Below are 18,034 nucleotides of genomic sequence, written 5' to 3'. Positions count from 1 at the left end.
CACTTCTCATCACTGAAAGACAAAAGAGAAGGGTGGAGAGGAACTGTCTGGAAGTTACCATTGTAACATGGGGCTCTGAAAGCGAAGAAGTTCATCTCATTCTTCTAAATTTGTAGCCATTCTGCGCAACTAAAGAAGGAAAAATGCTGCAAATATTTTTCAAACTAAGGCTTTCTTACCAATAAAGTCTTAATTTACTTCTTACTAATAAAATCTTATTTATAAGTGGCACCAGGTCATGGAGCATGGACTGGGTACCCAAGCAAGAGACTGTTTCTGTGTTTGCCCCAGTGAAATTCACACATGTAATCAGGTTAGAAGATCCACCTACTGCCAGCATAGATCACTACTAGCCACAGAGGCTGAAGATATCAACAGCAGGGAACCCTTAAAAACTACTTCAAGAGATGTATCTTGTATCTGCTTGTCATTGCACTCTTCCTGCTCATAATTCTGGAAAGGAACACCTCACTTTAAGCTTTAAAGGCATTTCTACCTGAAGGAAGTGGCTGTAAGATGTTACTGTGGCAGAATTATGTTATTTTACATTAATTTTGCAAAGATATTAGCAATTATTCAGTTAGAACAAAGAGAGAAATCAGATCTAAGAAGTCTAAATACTCAGGGGTTGTTTTACCCAGATATTTCACAGGGTAAGGTTACCATGAAAGTTGAATAATATCTGGAAAAATAGAGGGTTTATCCAGATGTATTTGGATGCAATTCTACCCTTAGCTCACCTGGATGTAAAATTATGCCAAAAGCACATCTGTTCTCAGAGAATATTTTCTTCGTTATTAATGCTTTTATGATATGAAGGATCCACAAATGATAACATTTTTGACATTCACATTTGCAGAAATTATCATTTGTTGGTTTAAGTCTGGAGCTAGTAGAAGGTGTGCTGTCAAATGCAGAGCCATAAATCAAGAACTGTTTCGGCACTTGCCCCAGTGAAATTCACAAATGCAGTGAGAATAGGTTTGTTTTAGGCTAGGTGGTTAGGGAAGATTGACTTGTAAGACATTGTCTTGCACATGTTGCGGTTGATAAGAAAGGACAATCAGGCAGCCAGCCATTCAATGTTCATGAGAAGAGTGAGACAAGCACATAAGGACTGGAGCCATGTGTCCTACATGTATAGCAAAGTCTGCTCTTACTTTCGGTGGTTTGGTCACTGCTATTGTCTCTGCTGTTTGCAAGTTCTCATGAATTTGTGATGCTTTTGTGGCAGATGCTAAAGCAAACAGAGATTCCTGGGGGCTCCGCAGTTCTGCGAACTTAAAAGGAGAAAAGGGAGACAGAGGTGCTCCAGGACCACCAGGTAGGTATACTAAGTCTGGCATATCGTTGGCATCCTATAAATAAATACATGAAGGAATACGAAACGCGTTTAACTTACTTAGAAAGCAATTCAACAAAGTACTTTGATACCTACTCCTGCAGCCTTACCTGCCTAAAGACTTATACCCAGGTTCCTTGCTGAACTGACACACAGAACAACAAAGCCATAATATTATCCAAAATGTCTTATGAAAAGATGTATCTATACTGCACATTTGTGAGCATTATGAATGTGTTAAGTACAAGAATAGATACTGAAATGTAACTGCCTGGACAGAGATTTTTTAAAATCTTAGGACATCATGTCCATTTCCTGAGATATCATTTTGTTGGCAATCTTTTTGAGTCAATTAGGCTAAAATCCAGTGCTTCCCATTTCAGGGTAACGCACCTCTGCATTCTGAGTTCAAGGCAGTCATTCGTTGGTAACAATCCCACTTCCAGCAAGAGATGGAACTAGATGTTCAACCAGTTTTTTTAATATTCTATGCTTTATTTATGAAAATCATGACAAGTCTGTGTGAACTAAAAATACCAATTCACTGGTGGTAGGAGGATCATAACAGATGTTCCACTATAAACATTTACTTTTCTGTATCAAAAAGTTGATGCATGTTGCTAATTCTTATACATTCAAAAATAGTTACAGAAACAAGCATCTATTTGAAAAAATTGTTATTACAAACTCTTCCTTTTCTATACATTTTTTGAAATCTTATATACTGAGATAAGGCTTTGGTCAGTGCTAGAAATAATTTGAAATAGGAGAAGCCATATTTCAAATTAATGTTGCTATACCATATTCATAATCTTTGTCTTTTTGTTGATAATAAATACAAAGCTATATCTATATGGATATTTCTGTCCCAAAGACACAGTTCTGTTGACTGAAGATAATATTTTGGTTATTATTAAGAGGACATCTGTTTGTTTCAATAAAACCTGTTTTCTTGTCTTGTCCTAGTTAATTTTTATTCTGTTCAGTATCCAGTGCCTTAAAGTAAGTGGTTAGTGCTTCCTAGTCATCAATAAACTTGTAAAAAGAAGAAGCAGAAATTAAGAAAATTTCCTTTTCTGTGCTGGCTTATCCACCATGAACACGTCTGTTCCCTTCCATGTTCTGTATTTAATGCAAATTCATGTTCTACAAGTATTTTTGCCTATACCTTACAATATCAGGTTCTTCAGAAGGAAAGGATTATGAAAAGATTATGCTTATGATCTTGTTATAAAACTGCAGCTAGTGGAGGATGGTGAAAATAACACAAGAATTCTGGTTAACCTGAAAACTGAATAAGCTTTTCTCCTAAAATAACAGATATTCCTTCGTTTTCTAACCAAATCCTAACCAGCTTCAATATTTTGTGAAGTTAAAATATGTTAACTAAGACCAGTTCTGTTATTGCTCTATAAAATATTCTTGTTTGGTTCTTGCTCACTGATGTAGTTGCTAAAATATTCTTTCAGACAAATCAATTTTCTAGGTCTCACAGATGTACACATAATTATTGACAGTGAAAATTCACAAGCCAGAAGTTGCAGGGTGGTAGAACATGATTAAAGTACTGGAATTTTTCAAAACCTTCTCTTAGGGACAGATGGCTGAAGCTCATTCTACTACAATATCTGTTGAGTTTCAGCAATCAGAAAAGCTTTCTGAACTGTAGTACTTGTCCAGTCAGTGGATTTATTATTTATTTTCACAAAATATCTCCTCTCCAACCTTACAAACAGGCTCTATTAATTGATATCATGAAAAATATGAAGCCAACATTAAAAAGTGGGTAAACAGCATCTCCTCACATGGATCAAGTAAACCGCTGTAGCGAGCTATAATTGGCAGGGTTGGAATAAAACCAAAATAGCTGCCATAGGAGGAATACATTTCTGATGTATACAGATGTATACAATGTCTACTTGACTTAATTGTATCTGAGACAGCAAACTGAGATCTGAGTCCTATGGCTGTCATAGGGTTGGACACAAAGATCTCAAAAATTAATTGGAACATATTTGAAGAAAATGCATTAAGCTGTTACGGACAGCTGTAAAACAGTCTTTTTTCCAAGGGTATGCCAAACAAAGATTATTTGAAGGCTTTTTAGGTTTTTTGTGCCTGCTTGGCAGCTTTGGCTGACCAACATTGGCAAACAACACAATACAGGTGGTATAACCATTGATACTGGTGTCGAGTTTTGTTGCAGAAAAACTTCAAGGAACAATAATTCTGTGATCAGCAACACAGCAGTGCTGTTTCCCTATTTCTTTCCTATTTCTTTCGCTTGTCAGTTATGGTACTGTCCTTGCATGAACGATAATGCAGCTACTGATTGCTCACCCCACTGCTGGCAAAACATATGGAAAGCTTTTCTTTCACCTTGGTTTCCATCAAAGGGGTTAATTTGAATGCTTCTCTTTAAGCCTTTGCTAGGCTGCCATTTGTTTTTTTTAGAAGACTGGGAATTTTTCATCTTTGAGATTTCTTTGTTTTCAAATTTGTCTGAAATTCACAATCAGATTCAGAAGTTACTAAGGTGGAGGAGTAACAGACAAGATAGGACATGTAAGCCTTGCTTTGTTAGGAAATAAAACTAAAAATATCTGTTAGATTTAAAGGTTAATGTTATAATGGTAAATATTTTTCCTTTAAAATCCTAAACCAGTAATACCCAAAGCACTGCTTTTAAAAAGAAAATTACAGATAATTATTGTACTTTATTGTATTTTCTTCATTTTTCAGGTCCACCTCTGACTCCATCATATTTTAGCCACTTTATTAATAGCATAAAGGTAATTATATCCCATTTGTGCTCGAGTTCTGTTAAGCTTTTTCAAAATGTACTTTACTATAAATTAAGCATAAAACAGTATAGCATGGTGAAATATACAAAACAAATCAGAGCACCAGTAATTACAAATTATGCAAATTTATATAGATTATAAATTATACAAATTTATATAGGTTATACAGCTGCATAGACAGATTTATTACAAGTATAGAGATAGCAGATGTCAGTAGTCTATAAAGATTACTTCTGTAAAAAATTTATTACTGAGGCTTTTTACCTTCCTAATGATATTAAAGTGAGTCATAATTCACTGTTACCTAACATAAATTGGTATAAATTATCTGCCATAAATGAATGCTTTTGTTTCCATGCCAGGTCAGCTAAGAGACATCCATTACCTAAAGGGCTTCTAGAAAAATTTAGCAATAATTAACACATTGGGGGAGGGAGGAGGAGAGAAATTACTTCTGTGTAGTACTATTTCTCTCTTAAGCACCCTGAATAAGTTCAAAGAATGGAAACTACTTTCTCTGGAATCTCTTACAAGAAAGTATACCCTTACCCTGATGTGTTTGGTCTTTCTTCCATTATTCTCCTGAATGCTTCAAGAGACAAAGATGAATACCAATGCAATATTATTTTAAATGCTTTTAAGTGAACAAGGCTCTTTACCAGTAGACCTGATGAAAAAATTTGAAACAAGTTATCATTTAATGATATCACCAAAAGCAGTGTACTGTCAGTTTCCTTGAAGGACTCTTGGCGCCGTCTGGTTTACAGATTTTGTTTCAGCTTGGCTGAGTGCACCTAAGTTATTCCTATGACATAAAGTGCTACATGTATGCATGACAGAGCTGATATGGCTTCTTTGATCTTATAGAGTCGTGTCTGTAGCTTTACAGTTTTAGCTACAAAGAACTCGTTTTTTATCTAGTCCTTCATCTCTACAAAATGGCATGCCATACAGAAAGCTTTATAGTTCTGTTTACTGGGAAACTAAAAAGAAGAAAAGTCCAGGGACGAGCTATACATACCCATCTCTACCGGCTTTCTGCAGTTACCTGCCATTCTTGCTTTGCTCTTTGCCTCTTCTATTCATAGGTTTATTTCTCAGAAAGGTGAAACAAAGTAGACCAAAAAAAGTTGAAGTTAAAAAAAAAAAGGGCAGATGAACAGAGGAAAATAATGTGAGGAGGAACCTACAATTGCTGTGGCTCATTTTGCAGAGAGAGATAATGACCTAGTAATGACTGTTCCCCAAACTAACTGATAACCAACAATGAAGGACAGAAAAAGGCATGCAGTTCAAAGTGTATGCAATTTTGTATGGTGTCTCTTCCGTTATCCTGTTACACACCCCCACCCTTCTCTCTCATCCTATGCACAGTTATCTTTACTTTGCCACATACTTTTTAATATGTGTCTATTCCATCTCAATCTTCGTTTTGATTTTTCCTTGATGAGGGAGAAAAGCAGAAACACAGGCTTTTATGCTTCCTCCAACCTTCTCTTTACCTCCACTTACTGCACAGAGCAAGGTTTTGTGGGTAGAATAGCAGAAAACAGCAGAGGTATTTTCTCTGCTTCCACCTAACCCCAACTCCTCTAGCTCCTGCTCTGAGAGAGCCTTGCAGCCTCAATAGAGAAAGTGTTCCTTTTCATTCCGTATCACTGAAGAAGGGCATGATGTGAAAAAAATTTTAGGCAGATGCTTTTCTTTATTAAGCTCAGAGGTTTCATGTAACTTTGAAAGATCAGTACATAGAGTTCTGATCTCACTTCAGCTCAACATTTTAAAATACATTCTCTTTAAAGGGTGAAAAAGGAGACAACGGAGTCACTGGTTTAAAAGGAGAAAAAGGAGAACCAAATGGAGGTTTTTTTCTGACAGGACCTCCTGGACCACCTGGAAGACCAGGATTGGTTGTAAGTTGTAGAATAGGAATATTTGTGGGTACCCATTGCTTTAATTTAGAAGGCACTAGAAAGAGATAAACATAAAATGATGCTAAGAACTATATAAAAATTCATATGCTAACCATTAGGTGAATAGAAGAGAGTTGCATTAGGCATAAACACAGACACTTCACTGTTGTGCACAGAATTAATTGCTATGAAAAACTGATGTAATTTTATGCTCAGCTGTCTAATACAACTACATCAGTATGTAGATTCATGCTATTAATAGCGTTACAAATCAAGGCAGTATATATAACTTGTGACGCTCCTACTTACGTCCCCATAAATGCCAAAATAATTATGTACCATCTAAATAATTAATCTAAGTGGAATTTTCTATTCCACTAATCCAAAAACATGAATGTAAAGTCCAGTGTGTATGAGTCTGGATCATTCCTATAAAATTCAGCCACTGTCTAATCTCTACCTAGTTGTTTTATCTTCTGGCAATTCCCACCACAGCTGCTTTGGAATCAAATGGACTAATTATTTGGAAACCCGAGTTTATCCCTGGGATGTGGCAACAAATATGTGCACTGCATTGCTCCATTATCATATTCAGTGCCAAGGAGCATGAATAAGTGGGTCACAACTGAGGACGAAGTGTTAGGTTAGCAAGCCCACCTTCAAAAAATCCCCCTGGCACTACTCCACATTTCTGAGAACCATCTCCCTGTTTAGAAACTGTTCTACTGGCAAGAAGGAGTTGGTTGGCACAGCTGAGCTCTCCTAGTCCAGGGCCCAAAAACTGTTCCATGTATGCAAGCCAGTTTTAGCACAGGGAGCACAAGCCCTCCTCGTTCAGGCTGAGGACACACTGCTGAACTGGAAACGTAGAGTTAGAGCCTTTTCAATCTGGAAGACCAGCAGCTGGAGAGTTTCAGGAATATGAGCTGAAATTTGATCACAGGAGAGAGAAGAAAACACTCATCATGAGACATACATCCTGCACAGACACACTTTATGTTAAAGCTTTGCACGCTGTACCTTCAGACAAACTCTTATAAACACATCAGATGAAGTAGCCTCAGCAAGAGCACAGTTGAGATCCAAGACTTTGAGAGTACCGTGGAGAGTTTTGCAGGTATCAGCTACTGAGAAATAGGTGCGAGAACTTTCAGAAAGCTTTCTGAAACTTAAATTTTTGAATTCAAAATTGGTCATCTTTTTCATTTTCCATTAATATCGATGCCTCCTTGAAGAAAACTACATACAGACTCATGTCTGAACAGTGGTGTGGTGGCAGAAAATGTTGCCAGCAGAAATAAAGGCTCTGCATCAATGAAACTGACACATTCAAAGAAATACTGTTTTATCACTGATAGGGACCAAAAGGGGATTCAGTTGTTGGACCCAGAGGACCTCCAGGGTTACCTGGCCTACCTGGCTTACCAGGTTATGGAAAAATTGGACCTCCTGGCCCACCCGGCCCACCAGGCCCACCAGGACCTCCTGCAATATATGGCTCAGGTGAGAGGGTGTGATTTTGCTTTTCACTGTATATGCAAGTGTATATGCATGTGCCCACACCCACACCACCACTTCCTTTACATACCTGTTCTTCCATCTGCCTGCCCACTCTGCACATCCGATTCAGGTTGCTTCCCTGTTTCCTCCTGCTCTCTACCAATTTCTCCTTATGGGTAATGGGGAACATGCTCTTCTTGTGCTGAATGAAGTTAAATCTGGGTGACAGCCAGTCAGTCACAGGTGGTGTTCCCCAGGACTTAGTACTGGGGCCAGTTCTGTTTAATGTCTTTATCAATGATCTGGATGAGTGGCTCAAGTAAACCCTCAGTAAGTTTGCAGATGACACCAAGTTGGGAGGGAGTGTTGGTCTGCTTGAGGTTAAGAAGGCCCCTGGAAGGGATCTGGACAGGCTGGATTGATGGGTCAAGGCCAATTGTCTGAGGTTCAACTAGGCTCAGTGCTGGGTCCTGTGCTTGGATCTGTTGGGCTCAATGATCTTAAAATTTTTTCCAACCTAAATGATTCTGTGACTCTATGATTTAAAGGCAGTACTCACAGTAGAGTTTAGGTCTGGAATGAAACTGCTGGAGAAGTGCTTCTAAAAGCTAGTTGTTATGCAAATGCTGAACAGAAACAAAACTCTGGGAGGGTTGGTTACTGTACCTTTAATGATTTTCAACTTACTGGACTAGAAAGGGAGTGAAATGTGCTACAAATAATCACATCAGGGCAGGGGGGAGACGACTTTGCAAACAAGGTGGCACTGAAGCTTCAGGTGGATTCTCTCAAACTTGCATCAGAGGGAGTATGTGGCTATAAACCAAATGTTGTAGTTCAAGACATTTTTGCTTTGACTCTTCTTGGGTCACAGGTCTGCTAGTGACTAACCTCATACTGTTAATGACCAGTATAATGACCTTAGACTAGGTTCTGGAGGATGGGGTCCTGGGCTCCTCTGATATTACTCGACAGGTCTGCCTGAGCAAGTGACTCTAACGTTCTTCCCTCTGGGAACTGTGACCAGTTTGGGAATCCAGCCAGGTAAAACCAGAGTGAAGCATTCCTTAATCTCAACTGAAGATGGTGTACTAACAGAAAGGGAATTAACAGAATAGAGAGGCTATAAGGCACATCTGTCTTACCTAAAGTTTGGGCAGGTCTAGCTAATACTGATCTCTTTTTCTGAGAACTAACAATCAGTCTGTTTACTCACAAGACCTGTGCCTCAGCATGCTAGTTGGGAAGCAGACCACTCTGTCCCCATTTTGTTCTCTCCAGGTATTTCTTGAACCTGGTCAGACTGATTTATATAGCTGCCCAGGGACAAGGTTCAATCTGTGCTCCAGTTAATATTATTAACTGTTTATCAGAAGTGTTCATCCTCTGAAGAATATTTGAGAAAGAAGAAATCCTTAATATGTTTAATGTTGGAACATAGGTCTGTACCTGAATTTGCCCCTGACCATTACAATATGGACAGATCCTCAGCATCCATAAAGGCCTTCAGGCCTTTTCCTGTATAATTTATAAATATATAAATTGAGGACTTCTGAAAATTAGCTGAGACCCAGTCAGACAAAACAAATTATTATTAGCACTCCATCCCTACACTTTCACTTATCCTCGCTGCCATTAGTCTTCATCATCCTCCTACACATTTTCCTCTCTGCTTTGTAAAAAGCTTCTTTAGGCAGCACACTGATTGATGTCCATTTTACTAAACGTTACGAATGCAGATGTTTATTTGTTCCCCAGCCTCAAGGCACTGTTATCTCTCTTAAAGCCGTTACTGTAATATGGGGCTCACATACTGTAATATGGGGAAAGATGTTTGCTTTCAGTCTTCCATACCTTTCCTTCTTCCCTTTCTAAAAAGAAAAGAGTTTTTACTCCAGAAAACAGGGACTTTCACCTCAAGGTGAAGAAATTCAGGTTTGGAGTAGAGATAGCCACTAGGTACTAGATGTTGTGGACTGCAGTCTTAGAAGTTCAAGTTCATACCACTGGAGAATTCTTTATGGCTTCGTTTACTTTCAGAGCAAAAGCCTCCCTCAAAGCCTACACAGGTAGGAGCTAAAAGTTCTTCCTCTGCCATATGTACATCATTAGCAGCTAGCAGAAGAGCATTCTGGTCATTTTAAGCGGATCTGGTTCATTTGGAGCTCCTGGACGAACTCCAACACCCACACAAAAAAAAGCATACAGAGGGTGGAAGCAAGGATGGGTAGACTGAAAGGAATATAGAGAAATTTTCTGAGCAGTCAGGGATCAGGCTAGGAAAGCTAAAGCCCTGACAGAATTAAATCTGGCCAGGGACATTAAGGGCAACAAGAAAAGCTTCTATAGGTATATCAGGGATAAAAGAAAGATGAAAGAATATGTGGGCCCTCTTTGGAAGGAAACGGGAGACCTGGTTACTCAGGACATGGAGAAGGCCGAGGTGCTCAAGGACTTTTTTGCATTGGTCGTCACCAGCAAGAGCTCCAGCCACACCACCCAAGTCGCAGAATGCAAAGGCAGGGACTGGGAGAATGAAGAACCACCCACTGCAGGAGATCAGGTTTGAGACCATTTAAGGAACCTGGAGATGCGTAAGTCCATGGGACCTGATGAGAGGCATCCACAGGTTCTGAGGGAACTGGAAGATGAAGCTGGCTGAAGCACCTCTGCTATGGAGGCAGGCTGAGAGAGCTGGGCTTGTTCAGCCTGGAGAAGAGAAGGCTCTGGGGACACCTTAGAGCAGCTTCCAGTTCCTAAAGGGGTCAACAAGGAAGGTGGAGAGAGTCTTTTTACAAGAGCATGTAGGGAAAGGACAAAAGGGAATGGATTTAAACTGGCAGAGGGGAGATTTAGATGAAATCTGAGGACGAAGTTCTTCCTTGTGAGGGTGATGAGGCTCTGGCACAGGTTGCCCCCAGAAGCTGTGGCTGCCCCATCCCTGGCAGTGTTCAAGGTCAGGTTGGACGGGGCTTGGAGCAAGCTGGTCTAATGGAAGGTGTCCTTGCCTGTGGCAGGGGGTTGGAGACAGATGATCTTTAAGGTCCCTTCCAACCCAAATCATTCTGATTCCATGACTTGCAGAGTGTCTGTAACAGATTGAAATCTGTTGACCTTAACCTCCCGAATAACAGAGATAAGACTGTTTCACCAGTGCTTTAAAAAAAATCCTCTGAATGTATTTTCTGTCGTCATCTTAAACACAGCTATTCAGAACTTGATCATGTAAGTTCTATGTAAGGCCTATGGCTATTTAAAGACACCACCACCAAGCCCGTTCTTTATGTCACTAACCTTGTCTCTCAGGAAAGATGACCTTCAACATGTATGCTTGTTTCATTTTAGCAGCTGCAATGCCTGGGCCACCAGGTCCTCCTGGAGAGCCAGGGCCACCCGCAACCAGGAGTCTGGTAAGACAGCAAAATAAGGAATTTTGCCATTGAAACATTGCTTCAGATCTTTTGGTGGCCATTGGTAGCACTGAGAGGAGGGAAAGCTCCTTCCTGTGTTTTTATTTATTAGAATGTTTTCTGGTTTTCTGAACCAAATTTTTCAGCAAGAAATCCATAGAGTTGGGAAAAGCGGTAAGAAGTCTGTCCATTGCCTTGTTAGTTACAGCCTATTCAAACAAACGTACAGATTGATGGCATGCTAAAGTAATGGAAACGTGCATATTCTATGTGCAAAGCAATGCCTCTGAAAGAGTTTAGCAGCTTCACCTGCTGAGATACTAGAATAACTACTGAATGCCCAATTTACCTGAAAAAAACACTTGACTGAATTAAAACCCATTAATATAGGTCACTTGATTCTAAGAAGAAAACCATAGATTTCCCTAGCAAATCTAAAAATTGTTGTGTCAGATAATACATATAGATTTAATTGTTTCCTTTTCTCACTGCATGAATCAAATCAGAATTGTATCCCAGATATCCATGCAGTAAAAATGACAGCTTCTGTCTTGTTGATTTCTAAATTAAATAGTCATAGTTTTTTGGGGGGGGGGGAAAAAATCAAGCTAGAAGAGGGGGTTCATTGCAAATTCTTCCTTTTCCACATTCTCATGTTATGGTAGAACAGCAATTCAATGGATATCTTAGGCAATCATTTGAGAATGCACTAATGAACAAGCAGACTTTCAGATCATGTATATCATATCAAATGAACTAACAAGAACCTGAGTTTTAATTTTTTAATGCCTGCGCACCATAGTGTCATACCTCTGCTGACTGCCTTTTCTCATAGCAATTCAAGACTGACAATGATAACAGATCAGGGGAGAAACAGGTGTTCAAAGGCCGGTGCCCCAAGGTAGTGGACTGTAGATACAGGCTAGGAGCTCCTGCCTCAGATAGAAGATCCAAGACCACTTAGGTCAAAACCAACATTAAAAACCAATATGCAAATCTATAGTAGGGCTCTGCATGATTCACAAAGCATTAGTATGCCTTCTGACACTGAAGAAATGAGAAATTACACTCTCAAGAAACTTGCCCCTGATTTTACACTACCTGCAACTATCAGAGTGTAAAAGCAACCCATCTTAAGGAGGACTGTATTCTGATCTTCAGGTGATAAAGGCAGAGGTAATAAGTGCAATGTCCATATCTGACAGACATCAGTTTAAGCCTCATGATGATCTATGAAAGAGAATTGAAAAATACTTGCTGTGTAAACTACAGGCATCTGGATGGAAGAAAACACCCTTAAAGAAAAGAGATCACACCACCACCAAGAAAAATATAACAGAAGCAAACTAATCTAGAGCTGTGTGTGATATTTACAAGCTTTATCAAATCTCTTCTGAACTCTGCCATTTTCATCAAGTATGCTGAACTGTAGAGATGCAATGATCTTCACTCAGTGCAAAATTAACTACTGGTGTAGTTCTACTACAATCCACACAACGATGATGCTGGTGTGCTAAACTAGTGAGATATTTATGTTACCGAAGCTTTTTGTACTAAATTATGTAAAACTGACTTTATGAGCATTACCTGCACAAGAAACATTGACAATTATGTCTTCAAATGAGACTTCAGTTAACAATTTAACTTGCAAAAATGTTTTGTGTGTCTGATGAAGCATCTTTCATTTTCCTACTTGACAGGTTACAACATTCCATAACATTGAGGGTATGTTGGAAAAAGTTCATTTGGTGGCAGAAGGTACGCTAATCTATCTGAGTGAAACCAGTGAGGTTTATATTCGTGTTCGAAATGGATGGAGAAAATTGCAGGTACTATTGCACTATGTACTAATCTTTCCCAACTCCCTTGCTCAAAATGGAGTTGTTGCAGATATTTTTCACATGGGTGGAGAACTATGGGTGCAAAGATTCCTTTTTTATAGTTCAGAAACTCTTGGTGATGTGGTTTTGTTTTCTTGTCCTTTTTGATTCTTTCAGCTTGGTGAGCTAATTCCTATCCCTGCTGACAGCCTTCCTCCTCCAGCCCTATCAAGCCATGTAAGTACAATATATGGGACTGTGAAAAATGTGTCTAAAATGAGTCTAAATGTGCAAAAACAGGCGACACACTTGGCAGATTGCAGGCAGATCCCTGCACAACATGGTTGTCCACTGAGACCTGTCAGTTCAAAGTAAGCATCCTACCACTGCATAAGCTTGCAAATTGGTTCACAATCGCCAGTCATCTGTTTCCATTATTTTCTGAGACTCCAAACACTATAGAGATAAAGCAGCATCTACAAAAAGCAGTACAAAGCGAGCTGCCTACCAGAAAAAAAAAAAACCAAAACCAAACAGTATCCTGTTTTGCAACTCATAGCATCACTCATAGCATCATGGAATGGTTTGGGTTGAAAGGGACCTTCAAAGACCATATAGTCCGACCCCCCTGCAATGAGCAGGGACATCTTCAACTAGATCAGGTTGCCCAGAACCGCATCAAGCCCTGGTCTCTTTCAAGCAAACTCAGAATTCTGTTTCTGAAAAGGAAGTTTACTTTAAATTATTATAGTCCTGTATTCAGGGAACATCATCATCACCTGCATGTAGCTTATCCCACAGTGTGCTAAGGATCTGTTCTAAAGCCTCAATTGTTAGTTTGCACCTGACCCTATACTGCAAGTTATTGTGCCAACCTGCATATGGACACACTGTCTGTCCCAAAAAAAATCGCAGGAGGATGAAAACCAAGAAGTGGTGAAGGGGCTAGTGAGCAGTCTGATGAGAGAGAAGTGCACTTAACACACTGAGAAAATGTCTAGACCTTATGTTACAGGAAATTGTATGCAGCCTCCAGCTGACACCACATGAGTTTCCCATCTGGTACAGCTTGTTACTCTTGCTTACCATAACTAGAGAAGAAAACTTTGCTGTTCCTCACACAGTCTGAAGATCATCGACTTTCTGGTCTCTACATGTCAATTGCTTCAAAGACAGAATTACAGAGGCCTGGATAAATATTCCCACCACTACATTTTCTGTTTCCACATCCTCCTTACCCTTCCAGTTTTAATTTCCCTCAACTGGCCTTCTGCTCCTGCCAAGAGCAAGCTGCTTTCATGCAGGATTCCAGGTGCTGACATCAGCTCTGGCAGAGCATTGTGGATGGGTACACTTGGGTCTAGAAAAGCAACTCCGGCCAAGACAGCTTTCAAACACATATTTATGTGACAGACCATTAATTCGGTCTGATACGTAGATAAAGTATCCTGGCTACATGGTTTGGGTTTATTTTTCAGAGGCAGGAGAGTTTCAGATTCTCCAGTATTCAATGTTTGCTTTATTTATAAAATTATTATCTAAAACTCTAATCTGAGTAACATGTTTAACGTATCTGTTTGCATGTGTTAAAATAACAGGGATTTCAGTCTCTTCCAGCACGGAGTCCAGTACCAAATATGAACAATGGAAAACCAGCAGTAAGTATGAGATCTGTACTGCAGCTGCATAGCTTTGGCTTGAAACAAGACAGTGTGTATCTTGAGAGAGACTTGTGATAATTGCTCTTCAAATTCACACATTTTATTTATATATATTTTATTAAAATATATATTATTATATAATATATAATTCATTATATGATACATTATTATATATTATGAGAATTATATACACATTAAATATATAAATACATATTCACATTTATTTATGTGAATACAATATTATTTATTGTATCACTTTAGAAATTTACAAATATACTTCTTTAACTGGTTTAGAAATCTCAGAGACAAGTTTAAATTTTTTCCTCCAAATCTATTTTCACCATCCTAGCCCCTTTCCCATCTCAAATTAAAAAGAAATGCTGATTCTGAGTTTGTAATACCTCTTTACTTAGTGATAGTACCTACAACAAACAGTAATTTTTAAGTTAATAATAGTGTTGCATTCAAATAATTAAAAAAATAATCAGAACATTTTCTATCATCTTCATCGTGCTGTTTGTTTTAGGTAGACAATTTAGAACCTAAGCATTCATTTACACTACTTAAAAATAGTTAGACAAATAAAGCAAGGTAACTGAGTTATATCTAAGACAAAAAACGAACAAAACCCCACAAACAAACAACAAAAAAAGTTGGTTTTTGTGGATTAAAAAAAAAAAAAAGTGTGGTTTAGTTCCTGTATCTATACTGTTTGATTCAAGCATGCTATTTCTATTTGTTAATAGTGAATTTTTAAACGGTGTACGGTCACTTCCTACTACTTATTTCGTACTTGTAAGATCTGGGATTTTGTTTGTGTGGTAACTCCAAGACTTCTACTTAAAAATATTAGCTGCTTTTAAAATAACTTTATTTTTTAAGAGTATATAATCTTCACGGTTTCATTAATTTTCATGGAATCCTAGAATGGTTTGGGTTGGAAGGGACCTTAAAGCTCATCCATTTCCAATCCCCTGTCACAGGCAGGGACACCTTCCATTAGACCAGGTTGCTCCAAGCCCCGTCCAACCTGGCCTTGAACACTGCCAGGGATGGGGCAGTCACAGCTTCTGGGGGCAACCTGTGCCAGGGCCTCATCATCCCCACAGGGAATAACTTGTCCTAATATATAATCTAAATCTCCCCTCTTTCAGCTTAAAGCCATTCTCCCTTGTCCTGTCACTACGTGTCCTCGTAAAAAGTCACTCCAGCATTTTGTAGGCCTCCTTTAGCTACTGGAAGGCTGCTGTAAGATCTCTCCAGAGCCTTCTCTTCAGATAAATTTTGAAGTATTTCTGCTATGGGTCTCAGCTTTAAGAAATGTAATGTTATGGCAGCAAGTAACTGTCATACCTGGTATGGAAGGTACCAGTTCTTGTTCTGGCAGGAGGAAGGGAGGTCTAGTTTGTTTCCAATATACATCTTCCTTGTGTTACAAACTCAAAAAAAAAAAAAAAACCCACCATAAAACTGGTGACTTTTCTCCTTTTTTAACTCCAGCTGCATCTGGTGGCTTTAAACTTGCCATTTTCTGGTGACATCCGAGCAGATTTTCAGTGTTTTCAACAGGCCCAACTAGCAGGCTTGACATCTACCTATAGAGCCTTCCTCTCATCGCATTTGCAAGATCTGGCCACAGTTGTCAGAAAAACCGACCGATACCATCTACCAATAGTCAATCTTAAGGTAAAAATGAGTACTTAATATTTGTTTTATTAGGACAGGCTGTAATTGCCCCAAAATCTTGGAAAATGGTAAAAGCAGAAAGTTTCAACCCAAGCTGCATTTTATAAAGAAGCAGCTTTGCTTTGTACTTCAGAGTCAGGTTCAAAAACCAAAAAAGTAGTGATAAAGTTGAAAGTTACAGATTGTCACATATTTCCTTTGCATTTTCAAGGGTTGATTTTTCCAATATCCTAAGGCTAATGGTAGAAATAAAGCTATGAGAATAGTCTACTTTGAGCAGAGCTCTGACAAAGCAACAGTATGATGTTCAGCCTTCTGGATGTTTTTTTTATCAGCAGGGAAAGTGCATGCTCATTTCTCAAAACCAGATATGTTCTACCTTCTAGTATGATTACAGAGTATAGTAGGCTAAAATGCCCATTTTTCTTATTTCTCAAGATACAGGCAAAGTCTGCTTAGGAGTGATGCTGGACTTACCCCAATGAAACTGAGAGTCTAGAGCATGAGTCATTTTGTGGTCTCACATAAACAGCCACACTCTAAACTGAGGAAAACAAACCATGTCTCCGTAGCATTGGCTGGCCTCTCAGAACAAACGGCCAAAGAAACCTAAAGGAATACTACGTGATGCTTAGAACATGCTGAACGGATGCTACTCTGAAGTGCATGCAAATACAGAGCCTTGGAGACAAATCTGTAAATACACTATTGTTTCAACTTTGACTGGAAAAAACCAAAAGCAGTTTGAGAGGTAGCCTGATGCAAAGCTTTTGCCTTGATTATTTGCAACAAATGCCACAATTTTCACAAAATTATCACCTCAACAGAATTTCCAACACAAATTATCTGTATATTTTGTCTATAGGTAGTTCTAAGCAATTGTTCAAAGAACTCCTTAGGCAGTTGAGGAGGAAAAGAATAGTGGAAATGGAGATGATCAAGCTGAATATTTAGAGTGACAATACAATTGAGATGCAGCTGTGAGGCAAAGGTGTGAATCAGAGAACTATTAGCATAGAGATGATATATCAGGCAAGTTTGTTCAGGAGCATCATGCAGAAAGTGATGTGAAAACTGGAATCGTAGGTGTCCTTAAATGCAGATAAGCTTTTAGATGTATAGGTAAGTCTATAAGAATCAGGTATGATGTGGATTTTGGATTTGTTTTATTTGTAAAAGTGGCTTTGCATTTTAACAGGGAGAAACACTTTTCAGTAACTGGAATTCTATATTTAATGGAAATGGTGGACAATTCAACATTCATGTTCCAATATACTCCTTTGATGGGAGGAACGTCATGACCGATCCATCTTGGTGAGTTTACACTACCATTTATAAGACTTGCATGACATTTATTTTTACCAGATAGTACAAGTAGCAATATTTTGGGCTACTAGAAATTATGCCATCTTTCTTTTCAAATTCCAATAGCCTATGAATGGGATATCGGGTTGTGCCCTCCTTTAGTTCCTCTCTTTTCTACTTTAATCTTTCCCTACTCACTGTTTGGTTCAAGCAGGAGGAAAGCAGAAATACAGGCCACCACATATGTAGGTGTGCAGTTAAATAAAGAAAAAAAAAAAAAACCAAACAAAAAAACCCCACACTTTTTTCAGGAAATAACTTCTTAACTTTGCTTTTCAGGCCTCAAAAAGTAATATGGCATGGTTCAACTACAAATGGGATCCGACTGGTTAGCAACTACTGTGAAGCCTGGCACACAGCTGATATAGGAGCTATGGGACAAGCATCACCGCTGAAGACGGGGAAACTTCTTGATCAGAAAGTATACAGCTGTAGTAATAAGTTTATTGTTCTCTGTATAGAAAACAGTTTTGTATCAGATCCCTAAGGAAAATAATTCACCTGTTGCACATCGGAATATTCTATTTTATGAC

The 18,034-nt window shown here is 38.8% G+C and overlaps 1 protein-coding gene across 1 annotated transcript in view; it reads left to right on the top strand.

Annotated features, from left to right (window-relative positions):
- Window positions 1-17,997, top strand: part of LOC115608070 (collagen alpha-1(XV) chain-like) — a 113,444-nt gene extending 95,447 nt beyond the window's left edge. The window contains 11 exon segments of the mRNA XM_030486282.1: window positions 1,235-1,324; window positions 4,085-4,134; window positions 5,949-6,059; window positions 7,418-7,562; window positions 10,905-10,969; window positions 12,670-12,798; window positions 12,967-13,026; window positions 14,388-14,447; window positions 15,951-16,136; window positions 17,335-17,450; window positions 17,781-17,997. Coding sequence (XP_030342142.1) covers window positions 1,235-1,324; window positions 4,085-4,134; window positions 5,949-6,059; window positions 7,418-7,562; window positions 10,905-10,969; window positions 12,670-12,798; window positions 12,967-13,026; window positions 14,388-14,447; window positions 15,951-16,136; window positions 17,335-17,450; window positions 17,781-17,997 — 1,229 coding nt within the window.
- The last annotated feature ends 37 nt before the right edge of the window (window positions 17,998-18,034 follow it).

This window comes from Strigops habroptila, chromosome 1 (genome assembly GCF_004027225.2).
Source record: "Strigops habroptila isolate Jane chromosome 1, bStrHab1.2.pri, whole genome shotgun sequence".
Classification (NCBI taxonomy): Eukaryota; Metazoa; Chordata; class Aves; order Psittaciformes; family Psittacidae; genus Strigops; species Strigops habroptila.
This window is presented reverse-complemented; position numbering and strand designations above follow the sequence as displayed.